We start from the raw sequence: 26,940 nt of genomic DNA, 5'->3' as shown, positions 1-26,940 counted from the left end.
ACACAGATCACACACGTGTACAACAGCAAACCAGTGGCTACACACATAGCACTCACACATCTAGAAGATGACGCGCTGAGAGCCTTGTGTATCTGTGTGTGTCTGTGTGCGTGCATGGACGTGCGTGTGTCTGCGCGGCGCCACGTGTGTGCATGAATGATTTGCTGTCGGAAACGTCCTTGGTTAACACGCACCATTTTGGATTCTCAACACACCTTGATGCTCCCTCTATTGGTCAGAAACCACACATACCAGGGTACGCAATTATGGACCTCGACCCAACATTATGTCACCGCCGTTTTGCTCCTTACAAAACCCCTAACCTCATCTGGTCCTCTCTCTCCTCTCTCTCTCTCTCTCTCTCCTCTCTCTCTCTTCCTCTCTCTCTCTCTCTATCTTCTCGCTCTCTCTCTCTCTCTCTCCTCTGCTCTCTCTCTCTCTCTCTCTCTCTCTCTCTCTCTCTCTCTCTCTCTCTCTCTCTCTCTCTCTCTCTCTTCTCTCTCTAACTCTCTCTCTCTCTCCTTTCTGAAGTGTAAAACGGGAGCATGTGTCGTTTGGCGGTCAACATAGGCCTACCCACGAAATATCTGATGTTATTATTTCTGAAATAAAAAACACATTGCCTATATCGTTATCATGCATGCCTGTGATCAAATATTGGGCAGGACGTGCAAAATGTTTTACTATGATGTTTCTTTGTTAAAGCAGCTGAAAACAATCCAAAGTAACGATTCGAATGGGGAATTGTTGTATTTTGTAATGATATGTATGATGTATTGACTATATATTGTTCATGATCGAGGTCCGCGCCCATCCTATCTGATTAGGCTCTGATGGACCTATTATGGACACAAGACGTATTACCAACTGTCTAGAGAAATATTATTCATCTGAAAGGTAGCTACAACTTTTCCACTAAAATTCTATCATATATTTAACAAAACCTTTTAGCAAAAACTTTATTTATTTTAACGGGACATTTTCTCTCTCTCTCTCTCTCTCTCTCTCTCTGATCTCTCTTTCTTTTTTAAGGCTAGGTCTATAAATATATAAAAAAATAATCAGGTTCAAAACAGACCGGACTGGACGGGATCACATACCAATGTATTCGACGCGTATGTCAAAGGTTAAATGGTTAAAACGTAACAATCTTTGACAGTTGACGTTCATGTCAACAGTTGTAGTTTTTCTCACCGCGGCTTCAGTGTAGTTCCACTCACCGCGGCTTCATTGTAGTTTTTCTCACCGCGGCCTCAGTGTAGTTTTCCCACCGCGGCTTTAGCGTCAAGGGCTTTTAATGGTTCCACGTTCCCGCAACGCCATGACCACGCAGACGCCTCAACGCAGTCGTGAACGTTTACAGGATTTAGTAAGAGGACCAATCACAGCCCTTGCTGCGGCGTCCCCCGACGGAAAGTTACGATTTTTGGGAGGCGCACGTCCGGCCCTTGCGGTTGACGCAAGGAGGGTATGCAAGGACGTAAGGGGTCCGTAACCCCCTGGCGTTGCGGGAACGTGGAACCAAGCCCTTTATTCTACTCACCGCTTCGTGAGTGTACCACTGACTGCGGCTTTAGTGTAGTTTTACTCGTCGCAGCTTCAGTGTAGGCCTATTCATCATGGCTACCAGCTGTCGGTGGATTCTGAAGCGCTATGCCCGTTTTCTGCCAGGGTCGAAAGGTGAAGGAGATAAGTGGAAGGTAACTTAGCTTTACTCTCGACTTTGATAAGTGGAAGGTCACTTAACTTAACTCTCGTTTACTCTTCAACATTTGATTCAAGCTAGGAACTAAACTACCTAGCCTAAACCTACAGGTGATCTCCCATACAGCTGGCTAAACCATTTGTAGGCTATATCAATGTAAAAATAATGCTAATTTCTTTCAATTTTATAAACTGATGGGTGCTCTGAATTCAGGAATACCCCAGCCTGGTCCATGATAATGAAGCTTTTCGTTACTTTGTTCACGTCTATGGCTACCAGGTATTTGAAGCAGAGGGCAGTAAACGTGAGCTGGTGCTGACCATCGTGGAGTCTGGACACATGCTGGTGTCCCTTGGACAGAGCTCTTGGTAAGCAGGCCAGGCTACATCTGATCATACAATCTCCCTTTTACCTTTTTAATTTGTCCAGTGTGATTTACAAAGATTTTTAAGGTGACGTTGAATGACAATGATAGGCTAACATGCTTAAGAATATCATACTGGAAAGGAGATTTAATGGATGCGTGCGTAAGACTGTATAAATATATATATATATATTATATATGTATATATATATATATATATATATATATATATATATATATATCCTCTTCATGCAAATGTTAGTATGAGGACAGTTTTTTACCCCTTCCAATAAGTAGACCCATATGAAACGCTGCTGATTTATAGGAGTATACTCTGCCAGATTTAATGAGCCAATGGCTTTCCAGATGAAACCGTTTTTTTTTTTTTGAAGTCTGTAGGAAATAGTCTGCACAACAGTCTGACATTTTACCCCAAATCTCTGGGGCAAGGACCCGTCAGGCCTGTTAATTTTAGGTTTACTTGGGTACAGGTTAAAAAGATAGTGCCATCACTATTTTGGGCTGTTCTGCTGTTTGGGCAGAAAAAAGTTATTACCCCTTAGGGCGAATGGACATTTGGACAGAAATACGGCCACTAGGAAACGCCTTGTTGACCATCAGTATACAAATAGCCGCTCTAGTTGATATGCGGCATGGAACATTGTTTTTGGCATTTGTCGTCCTACTGCATCAGGGCACACTGACTTAAACTTTTCAATCGCTGTGCAGGATCCCCGCCTGTTGCAGTCAGAACAAGAGGTGTTGGTACATTTTAAGCGTGACCTTTGAATCTGTGTACCCAGATCATGGCCAGATGCTTTGTTATTGATGAGATCATTTTGCGGATCAGCAATGCAGTTGATACGATAAAAGGTTGAAAATAGGCAGTGAAATTTGATATTTATGAGTCACAGTGGAGGGACATTATAGAAGGTAGCTTGCTGCCCTGGAAAAAGCAGGAGCCTATTGGGCTAAAGAAGGTCTCATTAATGTTTTTTTTACAAGAGATACAGCTATCTTTGCCAGCCAAGGGTACCCTGCTAGACAGATATCCAGGTCTGACCACTGAGAGCTTTCACGCTGGATGATAGACGGGTTTATTAGAGATTGGTCTCTGAAACTCTGAATCCTTCCTTTGTGAGAGCTTAGCGCTATAGCCTACACATCCCGTCCATAGATGACCTCAGACCTATTTTCCATTACCTTGAGCACAGCTGAATATTGATTGATTTAACTGAAAAGAATTTGCTTCTGTTGACTGCAAATAATTGTTGGAATGTAGAAAATATAGAATTATTAATGTCATTGTTAATTGCAATAATAAGAAAATCCTAACACATAACACTTGTCTATCATTATGATTTTGGGCTTTTGAGACCAACTATTCACATATTTAACTACTACATGCATTCTTTTGTATACTCATAGACATGAAGCACGCACATTTATTATTACATTTTTGGGACGAGGTTCCTCTAGGTTATTAGCTAAGTTACTCTTGTGAGTGCTGAGATAATAATGTAATTGAGTAAATGGAGACCCCTGCAGACAAGTTTATGTATCTTCTCCCTATCTTCATCCCAACCACCAGCTTGTGGATGAGAGCTGTAACCTGTATTTTAAGAGCCCAGTTGCAGTCTATTGTGGTTATATAAAAATATTGTTTGCTTGGAAATGATTGATCATCATTGGTAATAGATTTTGGGACGCCTTGAGTAACTCATCAGTATCTTATGATTTTCATTAACTTTGTTAATGTTAATATTATGTTATATAATAATAATAATAATAATAATAATAATAATAATAATAATACCGGTAATTGTTTTCTTTCAGGAAGGAATATCTTTAATTGGGGCAACAGAATTTCTCAAAGTACAGAGGAAAAAAGATAGCCTGCTTTTTCGTTGTGCTGTAAAGGTCAGTTGCTTTTGTGTCTGTCAACGCCTACGATTGCTAGAGGTTTAGTCCGTCAAAGGCTTTGTGAATGTGCCTTCCTCACATCTTAAACATGGAAATAACGCTTACGTTTTAACCGACAGAGGCCAGTGGATCAGATAGATATTTAGTGGTTTTATTTGAATGCCTAATGTAAAAACAGGAATTTAAATCCAGGGCACATCAGCTCCTTCAAGGCCAGTGCGTCGTGTTGTCTCCAGGGAGAGAGCCGGCTGATGCGGATGCAGTTTGGTGGTAGCAAAGCTGAGGCTCAGAAGGAGTGCTCCAGCGCTGTTGTCAAGCTGACTGAGTACCTGCCTGTCACCACTCAAGATGAGACAGCATCACCTTCCTCCTGTGTCTCTGCGCTGCCAAATCAGCCCCCTACCTGCGACCACCACAACAACAGAGCAGGTAACCACATCACACAAAATAACTGTGTGTGTGTGTGTGTGTGTGTGTGTGTGTGTGTGTATATTTGTGTGTGTATTGTGTGTGTGTGTGTGTGTGTGTGTGTGTGTGTGTGTGTGTGTGTGTGTGTGTGTGTGTGTGTGTGTTCCATCATGAACACACAGACACACACACACACACACACACACACACACACACCACTGTTTGTGACACTGTGCTGTGAACAAGCCCCTCTCAGTCCTAGATTAGAAATGGAACTTCCATGGAAAGTCCCCCCTTACAGTGCTTGCAACAGCTAGATCTAGAATTGTGCCAGATGTGTGACTGTAAACATTCATGGCTTTGATTCTTCTGGCATGTGTTCTTCTGTGAACAACTAACCCACAACACTTTTCTGAACAAGGTTTGAATATAGTGTCTCTATGTTAAGAAGAGCACCATTGTTACCTGCTCAAGTGTCCCCACTAGATGGCACTCTTGACACTATTGTCCTTGCCTCTTAGAGGTGGCTTAGCGGTAAGGATGAGGCACATACCCCATTACAGTAGGATAACAATTTATATGTATATATCATCTTAATACATGGCTAACCTTCCCTTTTATACAAATACCTGTTTTACCTGGACTCCTCAACAAACTACTAGTACGTGTCCCAAGCACAGACCTTCCCTCTAGCTCTAACACCCCATGAATAAATACATTTCTGTGGCCATGTTTTAAGGATTCCACCTGAGGGTTTTGGCATTCGAAGAACTAATCCCAGACCGTCTTAAGCCTTATTTGTTATTATTATTTTTTTTAAATACGCATTTCATGTATTTGTACTCCTTTTCGGGAGTGAGTGTATATATACATGCTAAGTGCAAATTATATGGTTTGCATGAAAGGGCAGTGCCCTGGAAGCAGGAACAGATCCAGTCGAAAACAGGAATGCTTATTGTGAGGTACAGAGTTGAAAGTGTGACCTTTATGGTGTAGTGGGACACACTGAGAGAGCCTGCCGTGGAGATATAGAGTGGGAACCTTTGATGGGTTGGAATCCTTCAATTAATAATGAAGTGATTGATTAGACATTTCACCCTCCGGTTACATGGCCGGCTATTACGACCCCTCTGCTGTCTGCTGTGTTTTACTGTGTGAACAGACTGCACAGAGGGAGCCGGTGACAAGTGAACCCGAGACGGTACATGGATCCTTGTCCATCCAACGTCTCGCCCAGGTATCTATGCACTATAGTGAAGAATGGGAAAAGACTTGCACTGTTCATTTAAATGGGGTTTATTTCAATGCAAGTCGTTTACTGAAAACACTTACGCAGCTATAGTATTTTTTAATCAACCATTTTCTTAGATCACAATAAAGCTGTGTTATTTTGTCTGATTTGGGTTATTCCAGGTCTTAAATGAACTAAACACTGCCAGGTTTTTCTGGCTACCCATGCAGCTAACCAGCAGTTTTGACTTCATTAGCTATGCTAATTAGCAAATCCAGCTGGCTGACTCAAATATTGAGAGGGACTTGACACTGCATTTCCCCCCCGTCTTTTCTCACCATTAAAAATGTGCAATTTGCTTTGTTTTCTTCTTCAAAGCCCTATTCAACACAATTCTGTACTGCTGATTTCATATGCTAACACGATAGGGGTGGAGTGGGGTTACAGAGCTGTGATTCTGGATGGTACTCCAGTCTAAGGTCCTTCCCCCCACCGATGTCTCGCAGCACTTCATCGGGCAGCAGGGCCTGTCCATGCCCCTGGTGTACCGCCACAGTCCCCCTGCCAGCGGGCGACCTGGAGCCTTCCTGCGGGCCTGTCTGCTGGACTCCAGCTTTCCCGCCTTTGTGGAGGAGGTGGAGGGCGAGATGAGAAAGCTGCTTCTGGACTGATCTCCACAGCGGAGGGAGTGAAGGTCAAATCAGGTCATCCGTTATCTTCTCTTCTTACTGTGTGTGCGTAGGCCGAGCTTGTGTGTCGGTGGTATGGAGATGTTGATTACATCATACCGTTATTTCATGCTGTTTATATGTTTGTTTAAACGGGGTGACTGGCTAGTGTTCATTTTTTTGATCTATGTTCTTTGCTTTGTCTGACGATGACCATGAACAACGCAATGACTTTGTTTTATAGGTTTTTTTTTATTTAGAAAAAAAATATTGGTCTCATTTGTAAGATCGTGGCTCGTTACTGTGGTCCCTCATTCCAAACCCAAGTCAGGTCCATTTGCACCTCAACACACATAGATACACTGTATTGATAGGAGTCATGCAGCTACAGCAGTGTATTTTGCTAGTCAGCTTCCAAGTGTTCCCACGATATTAAAGCTTCACTGAGTATAACAAACTGCCCTCCATATATCTATTATGAATACATATTGCCATAGGATTATAGCCATGCTGTACATTTGAAGAGAGAGAAAAATAAAGATAAAAATCAATCCATTAAATTGGGAAATATAAAAATTATTATTATTTTTTTACAGATTTGCTATCATTTGAACACTCATACCGCAACATATACAAGACACCTAAGATAATCTGGAAAAAAATAATCATAATACACTTTTTCATTAGCTAGTTTTAACACACAATAGTCATTTTCTGTAATCACTCTCAGTTAAATACTGCCACAGTCATTGAAGCCCTTGCCTCACCATAAAAGTTGTGTTTAAAGTGGACTCTAGTCACAAAATCAAACATACTTAAATGACCATGATATGCTGTACAAACCTTTCAAGAATATACCGATATCTTTTTGTTAAATTCAAGATGACTCCATAAAAAAGGAAGGAAAATAGGTCATTCGGACGCAAAAAAAGCCACATACTAGTACATGAGGGATAACCACAGAAAATGTATATTCTGAGCATCCTATTGCGTAATTATATTGCATGCATTTTACATGATATGTAATACAAAAAGGATCACCTCATTGGAGGACAGGGTAATGAAAAAAAGGGAGACATCAACAGCACATTAAAAATGTGTTCACCTCTGCGGGGGTTTAGTCTTTGTATTCAGGCTTGAAATCGTTCTTCTATTAAGACTGAATAAGGCATGCTTAAGACAGCCGTTATGTTCATTTTGTTGCCAGTGTTATGCTGATATTGTTTCACCAAGAGAGACAAGAAATGCTTTATTAAAAACATCTTGGGAGTTCCCACATCTTCTGATACCTTCATGCGGTCAGAGTATGTTGTGCAGCCATCACATCCTATGAAAACGAGAATGAAAGTAAGCTCCCCAAGTTTGGTGTGCAATGCTTTTTTCCCCCATAATATAGCAAAGTAACAAGTACGTACCCTATTTCTGATTCCTCTGGCGAATATTTTTCTCTTTGTGGTTGTTTGTTGAATTTGTTTTTCTGGAAACCAGACAGACCACATGGTTATTGACAGTTTGTGCCCAAGCACTGAAGATTGATTTTTTATATTGACAATAGAGCGATGAAAGTATTGATCTACTTACATTGGTACAGCTGGTTCGTCGTCTTAGATTGGCAAGAAAAGAGGAAAGAAATCAGAAAACACATTTAAGACACTTGTTACCCAAGCGTTGTCAACGGCCAATTCGGTTTCAGCTTTCTGAATAGCAAGGCTGACTAATTAAAAATGAACAAATTAGATAGGTGTAAAGATTTTTTTTGTCTCTACATTTATTAAATTACACCCCACAATATGGCCCAGCGTATTGATACGATTAATTTTGCGAGAAGGTCAAGCTCTAAGAATGAACCAAATGTAATAAGCCATGTTCTTTCTCCATTGAACAAAACCCGGATAAAAATCCTATCCCCATGCTATGAATTATTCAACTGACATGCCATTTCATAAAACTCCAAAATCACAGTCAAACGGACAAGACGGATGGCGTTCAAACCCTGCGGAGAAGATTGCCATTAACCAACAGTTGAGACGGGCGCGGCAGAAGAATGTCATCGCAGTGAGTGACGGATAGTTCAAAGACCTGTGGTCTGATGTCGACTTGGTGGGCGGTGTTGATCATATGGATGAGGATGCTTCAACAGGTAAGAAACCCTTGGCTGTGGGCTGTGTTCCCATCAACATGCAGCTCGGGAGACGTAGGCAGCGGCAGAAGCATTCCAAATCATTATCGCGGTGGCTCGTTTTATGGCAGTTATAATGTTAGATGACGGGGAATGATTGTGCAGCTAATGGGTAGAATAGATAATGTGCGGACTGACATACACCAACAATCCCACCATCCTCGTTTCTGTTTAGTCGTAATGGAGCTAATCCTATGTTTTAAAGCAGCGATTTAGCAGGTCCGTGATGTAAATACAGATTAGTTGTACATGGGGTTGGCACTAGAATAACAGCCTGTAAGTGCATGCATGAACACTATTTATTCATGTTTTTTAGCCTACAAATTCTGGCCCAAAAAGAATGAAGCATAAACCTTTTACCAATTTTTTTGAAAACAGAAATGACCCTCGTTCAAGACCACTCAAGTATTGCTCGAGTGTTAAAAGGCTCCTTAACCATCATGGGGACATGATTTATAATGCGTGCAGAGTAGGCCAAGAACAAAGCCCCCCAGGAATACATGATGCTAAAGGGATATTTAGAGAGGTTGTAGAGAGATAGAGTGGGGAGTCCTCGTTTCTGATTTGAATGCCGTCAATATGGGAAATATAATCCACCATCCAAGTACACTACGCAGAATGCTGCAGACATATTTGATTTACATATTGGCTCAATAACGTACCAATAGGAATCATTTATGGAAATAACGATGTTCTAACGTATTTTTGTCAGGCTAAGATTTATCTAGGCCATTACACCATCACATGTATACTAGGATGGCTACATTTTTGATAAGCAAAGACCTCTGCTTTTAGATTAATTTTAAGGCTAGAAAAAAAACACACAAGCCAACACAGCAATCTCTGAAAGCATGCATAAGCACTCACTTACCACCCATTTAGATTATGATGCCATTTGGAAGGAGGGGAAGATTAAATCATATTAATTAAATCATATATTGTGTATTAATTTATACACTCAACCCTGTGGTAAGGCAATGGGATGATGAATTCATCTGTTTGTTATTGAATATGGTTGGGAAAATAATATTTTATTGTAGCCATTAGCACATTACCAAAATAGCAAACTCTTGGAAAGGTTAGCTGTGGTACCCCCTGTTGTTTACCTAATGTGCAGCTGTAAAGGTCAAGTTGTCATTCAACTCAAAATGTGTATACTTGTACACCAAAATGTCCCTCCTTTGTCAGTCGACATGCAAAAGAGGCAAATCTATTGAAGAGATCAATAATGCCTTACTTCTTGCAAAATTAAGCAAATAAACATATTCAGTGATTATGTAGCGTGTGATCTAATAAGCTGATTAGTAACAGTCTTTCTAACAGCTGTGGACTTTACATCCCAGCCTCTTGTGAGATAGTAACATTATGTTACTTCAGTGCACTGCTAAAGATAGATGTACCAGCAAATGCTGCAGGCAAGGAACTAGCATAATCTCTGAGTAAAACTTCCCAATCATACTTTCTAATCTCAAGTCTATGCTTAATCAAAGTACTTCCAAACTGATAGTTTGACATTTATTTAAATGTGTTAAAAATACAGCATTCTGTAATTTAATAAATCCTAAATGTGCATGTACTTTTTTCAGCTTTGGATAATCTGCATGAGATTCCTCGTTTTTTATTTGAAGCTGCGATTCATAGACACCACACCTTAAGCATTGAGCAGCCTTCATACCATTTGATTATCGTCTCTTACCGTCCATGATTTCGTCAGGCTTCTTGCGCTTTTCGTAGACAACGATAATGATAACTAGGATGATGACTTCGGCCAAAACACCGAGGAAAGGCCAAAGCGGTGCCAGCAAGCTGCGCACCCGTAGAATAGTGGTGGTTCCACTGGTGCCGATCATGTTGGTGGCATTGCAATGGTACTCCCCTGGGTCCGTGGTTATGTCCAAGTTCAGGACATTCAGCTCTGTGTAGTTGTCACGGTTCGTAATGAAGAACCTTCCAGAAGAGTTATCGATGTCCTGGAACACAAGGTTCAATCCACAATGTTATGGGACCTTGTATACAACATCGCAAACACGCGCATGAAAACATAAAACATGAACAGATAAATCCATTTTAAGTGAAGGTATTGTCCTCAGACAGTGGCGTACCGTGTAGAATATTCCATCTAGTTTTCGCCATGTCCAGACTGGGTGCGGGTATCCAACAGACTTACAGTACATTGTTGCATTTTCTCCCTCTTTTTTATTTTCACTTCTCTTGTGGCCAGTAATGTCAGGTGCAGCTGGAAGGATAAAGTCATTGAAACAGTTAAGACACATACCATTTGGGGCAGCAATTAAGACTCAAATTCCCTAAGGCTGCATTCTAACTGGGACCAGGTGGTATAAACAAATGTGTGAAACGCAATTCTACCGTACTATTGTTTCCTTTTCACTGTAAGGTGCATTTCTCTGTAGACTCACAAACTGGCCGATCGTGACAAAACTTGGGAATTAAAGCGGACACACTTCAGCAGGCTGTTGCTAACCGGGCCGTTCTCAATCCAGGTTTTGAACCTGAAAGGCTCAGGCTCATGTGTAAAAAGTGTATTGGTAAATCTCCTGTATTAGATATTTGTATATTTTATTAAGACCCCTCTAATGCAGACTAAGTCTGGGTCTTGGTATGTCCGTGTTAAATACAAGCTCTTTGGCTTGACAATCTGGGACGGACCCCGATGCGCCGATGCACAATACTGGGCCGGTTCATAAGAGTTGCGTCCCTATCAGTCTGTATAAAGGTTAGAAGGGGAATATGTCCCGATGTCAACGCAGTGCGGTGTGCAAACTTGCATGGCTCAAGACGGCTTGAAAAATGGTTAACGGAGAGGAAAAAAGGCTGCCTGATTTTTACACATTTTGCACTCCCGGCCATATAATTAGGTTAAATAGTTAACAGTGGTGCGTTATATCATCAGGATATACTAGCAGGAGCTGGTTAAACATGTTGAGCCGTTTATGGGGACACCATCCAAATGTATAGAGTCCAGCGCGAGGAGAGTGAAGCCAGCCGGAGCTAAACCTAAACTATAACTAACTAACCCACTAACCGCTCATGTCAGGGCAGATATTCATATTAGGGCATGGACAAGGAACAGAGCAGCTGATGTCATAGCGAGCCTACCCTTGGGTAAAAAAGAATATATAGCACTGAACCGTGAGCAAAAAACAAGAAACAAAGCAAACCCTGACTCATCTGAACCGTTACACCCCTAGTCCATTTGACTCAAAAACACAATTCAAATCAGGTCAGACTTATCTGACTTAATATAATAAAGGGAACAGGATCAAGAGATATTTGAACAGATTTCTAAAAAACTACCTCTCCCTGACCAGAAGTTTGTCAAACCTAGGCGTTACAATACAACCTAACCTTTGGATATCGTGGGCGCGATTAGACTGTGAATGTTATATGTTCAATTTACCAGTGCGTTCTGAAAATTTCAACCTGAATGGCACTATATTTACTCTTATTTACTACACGAAAACAACAATACATATTAGGCATCAGAGAGAGAAGGGCTTCCGTTTCTTAAAAATACTTGCTATATGATGAAAATCATAGCAAGTCTGCAGCAAAGCTTTGTTTTTGTTTGTTTGGCACTGTGCATTGCACAAGATGAAAATCAAAATCTGGTGCAAACCAGAAGGGGATATGTGATGACATCACACCAATGTAATGCTGCGTGTGTGCTGTGCATGTGGGGGAGGGGCCAAGATCATCTTTGGCTGATGCTCATTGAATAATGCTGATGACTGACATCGCTGAGACAGCCCTCTGAGTGGTGCTAAAAACCTGGAGAAGCCACTATTTCACACTCCTGACTGCCTGTGATTACTAATCCTTAGCTGAGGTAGGGTGCTACTTTATGAATATCAGCTCAACGTGAGGATGAGCTAGGTCATAGCTGTTAATAAGACTTGAATGAAATGAGATTAATGTGACGTCACGTCACAGATTAAAGAAATTGACTGACTTGTCTGCTCTTTTTGCATGTTGCTTTCAATTGTTACCAGTGTATATTATTATAATACATTTTGTAATTAATTATTGACAGACATTTTGAAACACTAAATAAAAATAAATGTCAAATAAATACAGCCATTGCAATTTTGAGAACTATGGAGGGTAAAATGTTTATCTGTGGCCCGGCTTAGTAACACAGACAATACTCCTCTGCTCTCATAAAGATGGCTGGGACGGGATTCAGAACCTTAATCCCACCACATCACACAGCACTCCATCTGTTGCCTCTGAGCTCAGTCCTATAAGGATGAGACTGCCAAGGACATTGTAGGCGCGGATCTTGGTGAACTGCAGTCATGGGCACACACTAAGGAGCTCTATCTATGCTATAATGATGCAGTGATCACCACCATCCATCAAGACACACAATTTAAAAGATAATAATAAGGAATGTCGATGCACATTACATTACAGCAATCGCCACGACACAATAAAACGACAGCAACGCCAAATTATAGAGAGCCAAACGCATCGCATCTCCGGAGAACTGACAAGTGTCAAGTTTGGCTCACAGACCGCCAGTCTGCCAAATGGTAGGACACTGAAGTTCGAATGGCAGTCAGCTCTGTCATCTTACCAGGCAATGAAGTCAGAACACACATGGCCATCACCCATTATGTAATCAGACAGTCGAGTTACAATCTGAGGAGGACAGGCTCACTGCACCATCGGCATAGCATACAAAATTCGCTTAGGGACATGGGAGCTAGCCCTAAAACTAGCTTTTCTCTTTCCACCGCCTTATTTCAGATAACTGCTGAGTTGTCAAGATTTTGTGAAATAGACAAGGTAGAGGCATTCTGGTGGGCTGTATATCACATCATTAAAAAAGACTGTAATAGTGCACACATATTTTTGCTTTCGATTATCATGGGAGGTATGCTAATGTACCGTTCGTTACACACATGTAAGAGTAAAGCAGCATAGAAACGTGTAATAAGAAACTCCTCTATCAAATTGAGCGAGAGTAGCGCTGTAGCATTGTGAGACGAGACTTGGTTAGTGAGTGTGTGCTTAGTAGGTGGCTGCACCTTCTGCTGCATTGTTTCCTCAGTGAAGGCTGAGATTGACAACAGCCTCGGGACGGCTCCATGTCCTTAACCACGCACTAGATGAACGCAAACAACTTCCCACTCATAGCTTTAGGTTTTCTAGTGAACCCTCGGCTTTTTCCCTCTTTTCCTTCCTCTGGGTGATATTAAATGCACAATATTTTGGGCTTTTGTAGTCTCAACATTTTCAGTAACGTCTGTCAATGTTTGTAATGCATCAGGAGATCTTACCTTTTACTTCAATGGTAGTGTTAGCATTTGGTGCCTTCTCAAATGTGTAAACACACATGTATTCCCCAGCGTCATCTGCCTTGGCTTTATTGATTCTGCATTAACACACACACACACACACATACACACACAATATATAACTATATGCTATTTCCAAATTATTCTGGAGAAAGCATTTTAATTAGGCATGTATTGTGTTCTATTACAAAATCTATCTTTGGATTAATCAAGGAAGGGCTGTTCTGTTCCTTTTTGAGTACCTAGTTAATTTGAAATCTGCAGTCCCTGGTTTTATTCTAAAGCAATGTGACAAGCCTCACACCGATGGGTCTTATTTTGTTGCAAGGAAGAGTTTGTGGAACGTCAACAGGGGTTACATCACGTTCCTCCTCAGTCCACACTATGCCTCAGCTGAAACTAACGACTAGTTAGCACCTGGGGGTGACATGCCTCATAGGTCTAGGCATCCTAGTTGTGCCAAGTGTTGGCAAGGTAGGGATAAGTGAACTTTATGTTTAAAATACTACATTGTGGCTATATAAGGAGGTTGCATTCAGTACTCAACAGTCGACTTAGGTATTAGCTAGGTCTTGAAGGGCTCTCTTGTCATTACGTTCGTGACATTTCTCAACAGACAAACAGGATTCTGCCCTACCTGTGCGACGTGTCTTTATTCTTGGTCCGCGTTGTATCTATCTCCACCCCGTTCTTCATCCAGAAGCTTTCCTGGGGGACGTTGTCAGTGGTGGTCAGGTTGCACCATATGGTGAAGGGCTGGGCATGTGTTTCGGCTGACAGTATGATCTGATCGCTGGCATTGATCTTTGGCTCTGGAAGACACACCATCAGAACGGTTAAATTGACACAGGCACAGCGATGTAGTACCTCACATGCCAGCTGCAGGCTGAGTGCCTGTTCCCAAGATCTGCGTAGGAGGCTGGTCATGAACCAAACACAATTGCATGCAACACTCTGTATTGACGAAACAAAGCACAATCCTATCCTAACAGCTATGTATATATACATATTTATACATACATACATACATACATACATACATACATACATACATACATACATACATACATACATACATACATACATACATACATACATACATACATACATACATACATATGCACACATATGCAAGTTAATATGTAAAGAAAAAAAGATATTTGTTTGCTTCTCATATTCAACGCTGAATCCTTAATACATTTGGTGTATTTTCTTTTTTATACAATAGTATATGATGTATATTTTCTGTGGTAAACAAAAATGTTCAACCCAAAACCTTAACTTGCCCACCTGACTACGCGAATAGCATTGAGCTGGCAGAAGCTAGCAGGGCTCTATTTGGATCTGCTAAGCTGCTTACAGCTACATTCAATACACACACCAGCATTTTAATTCTACTACAAAATTATCTCTGTAGCCACGACTATTTTTTACGGTTTGAAGCTTTAAATAGATTATTTATCCAGAGAGATTGTTTTGTGAACTGAAATGAAGCATAGTGCAAACATTACAATTCCATTCAGAATGTGTACTTTTAACATTAAATATAGATATAGAAAAAATATGGCCCTGAAATAGCCTCAGTACTCTGTTGGAGCACTGGTGATATGACCTTTTTAACAGGCCTCGAGCAATCAAGCTATCAGAAGATGAGAATGTACAGTAGACTTCTTTGGTGTTATCTTTAAACACGATCGAATGGTCCTTTTGTCATTTAAATCCCATTGACATGATTCCTGTGCTTCAGACCCAAGCAGCTAGCCTTCTCCATGTCTATGCAGCAGCCGCGCTGTACTCAGCAATGTCAGGGTCTGTCTCTCAAGGACATTGTGGGAGGCCGGAAGTGTCATCAGCCTCAGCACCCTCCCCTCTGCTACGAGGCGTGAGGAGAAGGCTTCCACTGCCTTCGCCCCTCCTCCCCCAAGGCGGGCCCAACCGTTGCAACCATGGAAACCCGGAGGGGAGGAGCCGAGGGGCGGGGCATCGTAATCTTACTATTGGCTGCCGCTGCAAGCGTGCCTGCAAACCTAGTGGGGGAGCTGCTGGTGCCGATGACTGAGTGACTTCTATTAGCATTCATGGCTCCTTTATCATGCAGTTCTGTATCTCTAACAATAGCCAGGGGGATCTCTTCCTCTCTTTCTCATGCAAAACCTTGTGGTCTAATAATAGCATGTTCGGGACATGGGCACACACAAAACATTAGTTACATAAATTAACATTTGACAAAGATGGCACAGTGGTCCACAGGCCATTTTCACTAAAGGTTGTTTGTAGGGCACCTGCACAGAGAAAACAAATCAATGAGATGAAAAAGTATACACAGCGTGACCAGTGAGCTGATCTTATAGCAGTATTTAGGGAGGGGCGACTAATTGATTGTATTTCACATTAAAAACATATCATCTTGACATTTTAGCACATTACAGTAGCTGCCTTTCAGAGGGATTCCCAGTAGCGCCCTTAGCATACACAGAGAATATGTCCCCATGTTCTTGAGCTCACACATCATACGAGGGTGTTGTTTTCAAGGAATCTGTTTCTCTTTCTCTGACAAATCTAATAATCATTTTCATTATCGTCAATGTAACATATAATAAATCACATGTTTGCTATTAACGGCACACAAGGGTTTCACCCCAAATGTCATCCTGTCGTGGTTTGAGCAGCATACGCATTGTTAAGATTTGTTGTTCCCAGTTTCAAATTAAACCCACAGTCAAACGTCCTTTGCAAGGGAATGAATGACAATATATTGTACTAAAATAGAACAACGGCTATAAACAAACACAGCCTCAAATGATCAACACCTACAGGGCAGCTCCATTGGTGCACGTTCCCCAGCTTCAAACTATACATACACATGAACGGGCAACTATGTATAGCCTGTTATATACATGTAATATCGTCAACATGTACATGTATATAAGAACGTTTCATTTCTGTGATGACATAACAAACCAAAAAGATATTCCAAATGGTGGCTTCCCAAATGGTACAATATCCATCTTCTATGTACTTATTGAACCATTAGTTTCACAGACCTTACAGGAATTGGAATAAAATATACTACTCTGCAACACTACATAACACATTACGCTGAAAGATGACTACAGGGTTAAAAAAAGAAAAAAACTGGTTTAATATTCACAGTTGGAGAAAACCAACTAGGTGAATTGGAATCTGAAGGTAAGAAAAGTGTCTGCGGCTCTTACCGAGCCTACTGTGAGTATGCAGCCTTAACTTCTCCCTTAGACCAACTCCTGGTCTGATGGAAAGGTTTCAGTTGGCTTTCAGTGAACTGCAGAAGTGGGAGGATATAATGTCATTACTGATTCACAGCTTCACCCTTAATGGCTAAGAAGGCGAATGGTTATGTGGTCCATGGAGAAACCATCTCTCGCAAAACTTGCTATAATGCTCTCCTGGAGCATTATAAAGACTGGATCAGCGGAAGCGAATACTTTTATCAGTAAAGATTTGACATCATGGGTCACTCCTAAGACATCAACAGCCTTTTGCCTTCTTAGGGTCAATATTCTAACACTTGCTTGGAGCAAAAGCCAATCCAAAGCAACACCAGTATTCAAAGCGCTGCGACTTTAAAAAACCAAAAGAAAAAAATAGAAATTGCTTGGGGTTGCAATGAAATGGGAATGCGGATGAATGCACAGGTCATCGGTAGCATCAAACAAAAAAGTGAACCACGACACAAAAAAGCAGCACGGTACACACGAAGAAAGGACGGTTTACTGTGCTACACTTTGATCATGTTTCTCACACAAAAGGGGAAACAACAATCCAAAAAATACGTGCTTGTTGCGGGTTTCGGTTCATGTCTGGTCAGGGCTGTCCACCGTGTGTGGGGGGGGGGAGGGGTTTAACTGGGGACATCTAGGTTGTTCAACTCACTCTGTAGCACTGTAATGGTGGCCTGGGCGCGGATCCAGCTCAGGGCGGGGTTTTGACGGTGGTCATTGCGCTTCGGGTCGTTGCTGGCTCGGCACTCATAGGTCCCCGAGTCTTCCAGAGTGAGCCGCGTGATGCCGAGCACGCTCACGCAGTTGGCCCCGTGCGCCGTGTTAATAGTAACCCGCCGTTTGCGGGCCCCGCCCCACAGTTGCTTAAAGGAGTCCGCCCGGTTGATTTCAGCGTACCACCACTGGATCTCCGGGACGGGGTTACCGACCACGTCACAGTACAGCTCAAAGGTGTCCCCTGTCAGCTTGATCTCAGACATTGGCGACTTCACAAACCCGGCTGGAGAGGGGAAATCGCATCAGGCAGGGAAAGGAAAAGGAGTAGAAAAAGAGTTAGAGCGTTAAAGAGGTTAGAACAAGGCCAAGGGATGGACAAGGAAAGCAAGCAGTTTCATTGAGGAAGACAAAATAGAGTTGATGGTTAAAAAATAGTGCTGTCAGTTTAACGCGTTATTAACGGCGTTAACGCAAACCAATTTTAACAGCGTCAATTTTTTAATTGCGCGATTAACGCTCTTTTGGCTTGGCAAACGTACTTTTTTCACCTGCTGTCTAGCAAGTAGCGTTAGTGTGTGTGTGTGTGTGTGTTTGTGTGTGTGTGTAGGCGTTATTCAATAGCCTGGTAATGTGTATAGGCCTACGTACGGTAGGAATATTCATACTGGTTTAAATAATAAATGTTAAAGTATTTCCCATCTTTGCTGAGCAAGAGTTTTGTTCGAAAGTTCAGTTATTGAAACAAATAAAAGCCTGGGCTATTGACGTTTCACGATAGGCCTACAACTGCGGGTCTCTCTTCTTACTGTCCTTCTCAACACTCTGATCTCACTAAAAGGCTAGCAGCACGAAATCAAGGGATATTTAGAATGGAAAAAAAGAGTTAACTATGACATTAATGCAATTAAATATTTTAATCACTGGACAGCACTAGTAAAAACAGAATCAGAAGGAAACGAGGGCTAACAAGAAAGCAGAAATGAATCACCTCTTGAACCCAGTTAGTCACCAAATGTTAGTCAAAGTTGTGTCCCTTTTCCCTAATGACATGTCTTGCGTTTTCAGAGGCGTCAAATAAGGTTTTGTGTTGTTGGCCTACCGATGTTGTCAACATTGCTAAAGTCACCTTTACCCAACAGCCCCTTTGAGAAGAGGTACTACAATAGTACTACATATTTGGTCCACCATAATACAGATAAAAGAAATATGAATTACATAATCTGTCTGTAGCTTTTAGCCAAACTTGATGTTTAGCCCCTGACAGCCCATTTCAGAGAGTTTCATTTATTATTTCTTTGGCCAAGCAAGTATACAATCATCGTGGCAAAAAGGGTATGTCGTTGGTGTGAGTCACTGCTGACTGGCCAAAGCTCGGGATTTAAACCTATACATACACAAAATAATTGTTGTGTAGCGTTAGAGAAATGTAAGATAATACCACCGATATTGTTCATGCCTTGGTATTTATAGTCTTAATTTAAAAAAGTACATTTGTACCTTGAATTCCAAGTCAACACATTCAGTTAGTAATGATTATTTTCATGAATCTCCTAAACTCAGTTGTTATTGTGATGGTAGTTTGTCTTTCAACATAAGCACAAACTAAAGAGAGACAGGTTTTTGGTATAGAGCTCTCTATAATTTCATTGCTGGATTTGAGCGTTGCTTGAGCCGATGATAAATCATGTGACGAGTCACAATCAGTGGTTTGGAATTTTTCCCTTAAGCTTAACTTGTCTAAATGACAGCCCAACACCGTGGGTATGTAAATGCCAATCCGTCTACTGGAATATAAAGCCAACCTTACCACACACATGCATAATAATAATTTCACCAGTCCAAAACAACATCATTTTGAGCATGCAGTTTGTTGAAGAGGAAGTGAGAATTTTGTGAGTTTGAAAATGTTAAAATCTGCTTTAATTTTGTTTGTTTGTACAATCTGGGTTCATTTTCTGATCACTTACTATTCTATGTTCCCTCCTTTAACTGTTAGTCTTTGTTCTATTGACATGTTCTGCTGTAGGGTGACTTCAAGGCTTATTAGAAGTAAGGGTTAAGTGTTTAGGCCAAATCCCATTTCTACCCCTGACCCCTTCAAAACAAGGGGGAGGGGTAAGGGTAAGGGGTAGAAATGGGATTGGGCCTTAGTGTGTCATATGCCAGAAGTCACCACAGGAAAATCCCTGTGGTTTTTGGATACAACCTGCAAGTTGCGCATTAAGGTGATTTAAGTAAGTGTATTTCACCATGGTGTCCCTATGTCAATTTAGGTGATTATTGCATTAAATGCATATGTGCATTTAAAATGATGTACATACGGTACCCCTACCCCTGCACTCGACCAAGTTAGTATGACGGAGTACCATTGCTTTAAGGCATCACCCTAGCAGCCCATTATTATGAGTAGGTAGAGATCCTTGATTTAGGAGGAGGAGCGTGAATAGTTGGTTAGTGAGGAAAGAGAAGTCGAGACGCCGGCGGTAGAAAAGAAACGCAGCATACGAGACTGAGATGTCGCCCCGGATAGCGTGATTACAAACAACACATGCATTAACCGAACAATACAAACGTGGCCCGAACCTTGACAAGCGAATGGTTCAGATGTTCTGCGTGAACCGTTCCATCCCTAGTGACTCCCCAATCCACTGGCACCACAATTAAACTCCTCGTAAGACCCAACACCTGGGTCCCGGGCCTCTCTGATCACCCTCTGGACACAGCTGTTAACCACATCCGAATATATCAACAAATACATCAAGGTAGAACATGATTATAACTTATTACATATTTAATTATATAACGTAATATAACAATTCAGAAACTAATAATTTACAGGTCAGCCCAGAGCACACAGAGGAAATGACAAGCCCTTATGCAATGAATCCCGACATTCTTTTGTATTGAAATTGTATTACAAGCCAGTAGAAATAGGAAGATAGCTTGTTTAGAGTCAGTCATAATTCATTGTACTTCCTCATTAAAAGTATTCAAGCAGCTTTCTGCACCTCTTGTAAAACAAACATCCCACAATGTGTTCAGTAGAACAGAAGATTGCCAAACAGGCTGTGCCAGTCTTTAGAAGAAGCTTCATACACTGCCGTGAACAAAGCATTGATCGGGTGTGTACCATGAAGGCAGGGAGCCACTGTTCCAAGACCAGTCTATGATTCATAGCCAACAAAATGATCAGGATGATTACTTGTACCTTCACCAAAAAGGACTCTCATTATATTGGGTAGCCCGGCCTTCATCTAAAACCTGGCAAAATTATAATAAGTAGCTTTTGCGTCGCTTCTCTCGAAACATCTGGGCCTATCAAACTCGCACTATAATCCCAGAGGGAGAAGAAAGGCACAGCTACCTACTGTTACACTGGTTGAGACTGTTAGTGTGGTATTAAATTAGAACATTTTGCAACCAACTAGATTGAATGTTTCAGCTCGGACGAAGGCTAAGGTAGTAATAGGTATCATAGTACATCAAGTAGTGTACATTCCTATACACAAAGTGTATACCAGGGAGAATAGTGAAACACATTCTGATAATAAGGAGTCTTTAGGACACAACAATATTTCTGCTACAAGCTCAACTGGCTTTTTGCCTGAAACCAAAATGGTTAAAGGAGTAGACCCTTGGAAAGGTTATTTTATTCAACACTTAACGAAATGTGCTCACGGATTTGTGTGACAAAATAAAAGCATTTCATTAAATGGTGGCTTACTTGATGAAGAGTCATTATTTAATCAAACCATTGTGAAACATTGTAGCAACAATAATAAACCTCTATGGAGATCTGTGGTTTTGTACATTAAAGAAGAGACCACAAATTCCTGCTACAAGGAAGGCCAGCATTATGATAATCATTCTAGCCGGAGAAACTAATAAAATAATGGAATGGACATAAAACATCGATAGATGCCTAACTCTACAGCTAATCTACAGTGTATGCACATCTAAATGCCAAACTGACCATTACCTACAAATTCAAAAACCTCGTGGCATAACTATATTGTAGTTGTAATTAACATCTGACTAATTTTGTGTTGGCAGTCACCCTTTATTTACACCGGGGGAAGTGGGGCAAGAGAGAGAGAGAGAGAGAGAGAGCGAGAGAGAGAGAGAGAGAGAGAGAGAGAGATTGAGTGAGAGACCTCCCTTGAGAACTAAGAGCAGAACACACACTGCCACCATGCAGCCTGAGTGAGTCAGCTGCTTGCCTACAACCTGGCTTCTGGTCCTGCGTCCCACATCACACACAAAACAGGCAGCTACTGGAAAAAAGCCCTGAGGCGACTGAAGGGGTACCATGCTGGGCAATCTGTTTATCTGCGCACGCATTATGTGCCGGTGTATATGTCGTTGATGCAAATACACCATTATCATCATCCACCTGAAACTACAATGCAATGCAACCACAGCTACTAGTTGCAAAGGCAGTGTTTCCAGAACAGGAATTGTGTGGGGTGGGCGCCTACAGAGGCTGTCAATCCTAGGAGCTGTCGCTCATCATCCAACAGAAGTGGTAAATTAGATAGCGTTTCCAATAACACCTACAGCGGACAGGAATGCTATAATCTTCCAGCCACACAAACCATTCAACACTTCCTGGGTGCTCCTTCTCAAGGTCACGGAGACAGATATTACTAATGACTGGCGAGAAAGCCGGGCTGCATTTCCCCCAGCACCTTGTCATTGGAGAATCTCTTCTGACGCTAAAAATAGCTGCGGCAGTGAAAGATAATTCTCCCAGAATTCCTAAATGTGACCAATTATTATTGCCAATATATTTGTCTGCTTAGAAGCAGGCGAAAGGCTGGCTCACAGACTGAAGGGATGAAATGCATTAGTGGGCAGAGGTTTGCACTCACTCTGTTGGTGGTGTGGAATGAGTGTCTTTAATGCATATGCTCACACTAACTCAGGTCGTGGGCTGCATCTCACATCAATGCAGTTTATTCAGTTGGTTTCACGGGATATACAAACGTGACTCTTGTAGGAGTTCTAAGTCATCTATACGCATGAGTCAACGGCTACAGTATTTTGAATTGTATGACTGCATTACCATATCCAAGCTGGGTAGAAACTCTATATAGTTGGGCGAAGACATCATGTTTATAAAATAACTTACTAACAGTATGTTTGTTAATGTATGATATTCCAATGCTTGGTCATCCGTATAATCACAATCATAAGAAATGCCAGCCTATTATATGAACGTATGATGAGAATAAAAAACATACAGGGATTCATAAAATATTAATGACCCATTTATTTATAGGTCTAACTCTCCTCATTCACTTGATGTACAGCGACTAACCGGCTGGCCTAGTTCGCTGTCATTTATTTAAGAGTCTTCTATACAACAACTATAAATTGTGAGTATTATCAAGTCTAATTTTTTCCATTTTGGGCCGGTTGTATAACGATGATGCAGACGGAGGGGGTTTGCCGTTGGTTAAATCGTCAGGGATGACATGTGTAGGAAGATCTCACTAAGTAAGCACATTAAGTTTTACCACTGACATTCAAGACTGCAGCTGTCCATTTATGCTGTGTAAGGCTGTTCTGTAGACTGCCACTCCATTGTTAGCATGGTACCAATTCACCATTTCTGTTCCTGCAGAGTTTTTTGTGGAAAAACTTGGTATTCCGCGGTGGCAAGAATAACTCCACCCAAAAAGAGCAACGCTCATGAAGGCTAATCAATGACTCAGAGAGTTGCTCAATGTTCTGTCAACCATTAACTCTCCCCTGGTGTAACTTTGCCCACAAGCAGCTTCTCATGGCTAGAGTTAGCCCCAGAGGACATGGGCTGACCGGCTGTGCAGCACGACCTCGGTATTGTCGACATGGACGTCGTGAGTGGGTTGCTTTTATTCTATAGAAATAAACACACTAGCATAAAGCAAACACCTGCGGTGAAAGGCTACTTAGTGGAGCTTTAATAATGACGGCATCATCAAAAAGCCACGAAAAATGACAATTCAGGTTATTGATTAGTATTGACCTTCTCAAGGTCAATATTTGTTGACATGCTTGAGATCTGCATTCGATTTATTGATCAGCCATGGTTTTTGATAAATGCCCATATAGTCATTTGGGGACGTGGACATCATATGGGGCTTACTCTTTTGTATTATTGGTAAATAAAGGTGAATAAAGAGATGATAAACGTCAATGAAGGTGTTATTATACACAGAATATATATAATGTAATCTGACCTTATGGCAAGATAATACACGTATCATGTGTAGCATGTAGGGGGGAAAGCAGTGTCGAGCACCAAGGCAGCGGGTCAGCCTGGCCACAACCCATCACCAGTCTTGGTTTTCATCTTTTAAACACATTGACCAACCCGGCCTGCTAGAATATAAACAGTGCAGAGCAGCTCACTGAGACCTCAGAAAGGGTTGCACAAGGGAGCCATCCATTAAGGGTTAATGGATTCACTACCACAAAAGACCTTAAAGCCTCAGTTCTCGGTGCGGCTTCTTGGGGGATAAAAATAGACCAGGGCAGAATGGACAGATGCTATTTACAGTCCTCCAAATATCTGTCAAAGAATCTGGCCCTCCTTGCTCTCGCCAGGTCGAGGGAATATGAAGGACTGGAAAAACTCCCCTTTACTTCGCTCATGCGGTGATTACATCTCGTGCACTTCTTAATTACAATTCTCTCCACATTGCTGCCTCCACTGTGAAATACCACCGAGGCAAATGTACATGATGGCAGGCGTCAATCAACCCTCAATCTGAACTGGGGGAGATAAATAAGTAGGACTGATTCAGAGACCCTATTAGCATATTGCCATGGATATTGAAAAAGTAAATCCTGCCTTAAAGGAAAACTATGTGAGAAACATATCTCTCCATCCCGCTCTATCTTTATGATAAAGAACGTGCATATTAGTGACAGGTTGGCACCAGTGTGTCTCACATTAACCCCTGGGGTTCTCTTTGCGACTGTGTGTCTGTGTGGGGGTTTGTGTCCTTGTGCTTATGTTTTTGTGTGTTGAGAATTAGGCCGCTAGCACTGGGTAAGGACTTGCCAAGTGTTGGGAATGCCTTTGCAGAAGCTTACTCAAACAACACGGGGCTTAGCATTGTATTTGATTTTCCACCCAGATGCGAACACTAAAGGAGGATTCTGTGTGAATTCCATTTCCAACCTGAGATCACCGAATACGGAGATATGATGTGAAGTCAAGGAACACACTCGGTTATATAACCGCTGCAGGGTCCGGGACTACGTTGTGGTGGTGTTTCCCTTTACACATGGCTTAGAAAAGTTGCTTTCCTTTCGTTTTGATGGATACTGATTATACACAATATGGTTATGTAACAAGATTCTAAATGATATCTCACAGCCACAATTGAGCATGTGCATGCAACAATATGTCCTTATTATTGAGCCTAGAAACCAACCTGTTCTCAGTGTTATGAATCTCGAAGAAATGTGTTGAAGGACACCCCCATTGACTCTTTTCTATGATAATCTAACCCATGGTCAAAACATAGTTACTGTATGTTGACATCATAGGGATGTAACCATATAGGCCTTGCTTTTGCAAACAAAAATGAAAATTATTACGGTATATATATATATAATATATAACATATTGCATTTAGATTTGCACATAGATCAGGAACCCGATTGAACATACGAGTCATAACACTTGCAGTGGTTGCAATGTTGCATGGTCGAAAAAGGTCATTTATAGTATTCAGCAAAGGCCTGCAGGTTAGTCTACCCAACCCACCTGCAGAACGACATGCCGTAGACAGGGAGACACTGATAGCCGACCTATTCTTAACGAATTATATAATTATTCCGACATACACTGTCAGGATAACGACCGAGTTTTGCCCCACGTAACACAACCCGTTGTATAATAGCGCTGGCATAGAAAACAAAGCTGTAAATAACAATAAATCACAGCGATCCCCTTCCACTGTTGATTCTGTGTGCACCGCTAAACGCACAGACGTCACTTTGCGACTAGTTTAGTATCACGATGCTTTCCCTTGTCGTGATGCCCAATCCGCCGAAAACCGTTGCATTGGACATGTTGATAGATGCACCGGGGGTGTGCGTTCATTCTACTCCGACTGTGAGATTCGTGATTAAATCGTTGATATGTGTCTGTGTTTGTGTATCTGCGAGCGTGTGTCTGTTTGTCTGTCTGTGTGTGTAAAGTCGTCGTCCAGCATTCCGCCCTAGCGAGGTCCTCCTCCGGGCGGTAGTGTCTCCAGTCCCCGGTTATCGAGAAATGTGTGGCGCGGTCGCGTCCCCATCACCGTTAACGCTAGATTTCCGTGGGGCGGTCGTGTCCCCACTGCGCCCGGTTAACGCTAGATTTCCGTGGCGCGGTCGCGTCCCCAGCCAAGTTAATGATAGATTTCCGTGGCACGGTCGCGTCCCCTCTCTTACCGTTCTGCGCCCAGGTGAAGGGCAGCAGCATCGCGTGCCCCAGGAGGACCACCGCGACCACCGCTGTTCTGGAATGCATTCTCCCGGCTCGACGAGAGGACCGATGGGGGTCTTGGCAGGACGAATGGAGGAAGAAGAAGAGGAAGTCAATCACTGAATAGGCTACAGTAACTAAAGAGATGGTCTGGACATAGCACCGAGTTTTGCAAAACGTGGCGATGAGGATCAGGTGAATGACTTGTGGGCTGTCACGGAAGAGGCCAGCGTCTCAGGGATGTCAAAATCTAAAATCTGGCCCTGGGAGGTGAGGGTTCCGCGGTTAGATCGCAGAGGAGAAGTCTCCCTGTGTGCTGATCTGGTCCTCGATCGTAGTTCGGTGAATTCAAAGATGCGCAGAGCGATGCGCAGTGGCGCTATAGCGTTTACAGCTCGGCGATTAAAGGGGCAATGTTTTTATTTTTATAGACACAAAACGAGTCAAAAAGCTGTGTTAAGACGGTGTTGAGCAGTCAATAATGCAGCATTAAAGATACCCCGGTGTTATGGATTGAGTGTGAGTGACAGCCAGTGCAGGGTTGGTAGCGGTCGTTCGCGTCACCTGCTCACGACTCACGACCCCCGCTGATGCACTACTACTACTACTACAACCACTACCACTGCAACTACAACCGCAACTACAGCTTGGCTTTCACAACAACCATGCAACAGTCGTGCATTGCAGGTAGTGGGGT

The 26,940-nt window shown here is 42.0% G+C and overlaps 2 protein-coding genes across 3 annotated transcripts; one reads left to right on the top strand and one right to left on the bottom strand.

Moving 5' to 3' along the window:
- Nucleotides 1–1,343: 1,343 nt before the first annotated feature.
- On the top strand, nt 1,344–7,574 carry rec114 (REC114 meiotic recombination protein). The gene is made up of 7 exons (XM_030377496.1): nt 1,344–1,700; nt 1,985–2,073; nt 2,545–2,554; nt 3,906–3,989; nt 4,229–4,417; nt 5,563–5,637; nt 6,138–7,574. The coding sequence occupies exons 1-7, from the start codon at nt 1,620–1,622 to the stop codon at nt 6,300–6,302; spliced, it is 693 nt and encodes a 230-aa protein (XP_030233356.1). The 5' UTR covers nt 1,344–1,619; the 3' UTR covers nt 6,303–7,574.
- nptnb (neuroplastin b) lies at nt 6,532–26,590 on the bottom strand. Of its 2 annotated transcripts, XM_030376514.1 has the most exons (9): nt 26,210–26,590; nt 17,712–18,059; nt 14,437–14,611; nt 13,782–13,876; nt 10,581–10,714; nt 10,175–10,448; nt 7,881–7,902; nt 7,715–7,776; nt 6,532–7,625 (listed from the first exon to the last, which is right to left on the bottom strand). In XM_030376514.1, exons 1-8 carry the CDS (start codon nt 26,286–26,288, stop codon nt 7,716–7,718), a joined length of 1,188 nt encoding a protein of 395 aa, XP_030232374.1. In that variant the 5' UTR covers nt 26,289–26,590; the 3' UTR covers nt 6,532–7,625; nt 7,715. The 2 variants fall into 2 exon arrangements, with proteins under 2 accessions (XP_030232374.1, XP_030232375.1); XM_030376515.1 differs by lacking the exon at nt 17,712–18,059.
- Nucleotides 26,591–26,940: the final 350 nt, after the last annotated feature.

Source organism: Gadus morhua, chromosome 14 (genome assembly GCF_902167405.1).
Source record: "Gadus morhua chromosome 14, gadMor3.0, whole genome shotgun sequence".
NCBI lineage: Eukaryota > Metazoa > Chordata > Actinopteri > Gadiformes > Gadidae > Gadus > Gadus morhua.
Note: the sequence above shows the minus strand (reverse complement) of the source record. Positions and strands in the feature narration are given on the sequence as shown.

Excerpts from the sequence above, each read along its gene's own strand:
- nptnb (XM_030376514.1), bottom strand. The coding sequence starts at position 26,288 with ATGCATTCCAGAACAGCGGTGGTCGCGGTGGTCCTCCTGGGGCACGCG. Across the intron at positions 13,877-14,436 it reads AATAAAGACACGTCGCACAG|AATCAATAAAGCCAAGGCAG; the intron begins GTAGGGCAGAAT and ends GTGTTAATGCAG. Across the intron at positions 7,903-10,174 it reads GCCTGACGAAATCATGGACG|ACGACGAACCAGCTGTACCA; the intron begins GTAAGAGACGAT and ends TGCCAATCTAAG.
- rec114 (XM_030377496.1), top strand. The coding sequence starts at position 1,620 with ATGGCTACCAGCTGTCGGTGGATTCTGAAGCGCTATGCCCGTTTTCTG. Across the intron at positions 4,418-5,562 it reads GCGACCACCACAACAACAGA|ACTGCACAGAGGGAGCCGGT; the intron begins GCAGGTAACCAC and ends CTGTGTGAACAG. Across the intron at positions 5,638-6,137 it reads CCATCCAACGTCTCGCCCAG|CACTTCATCGGGCAGCAGGG; the intron begins GTATCTATGCAC and ends GATGTCTCGCAG.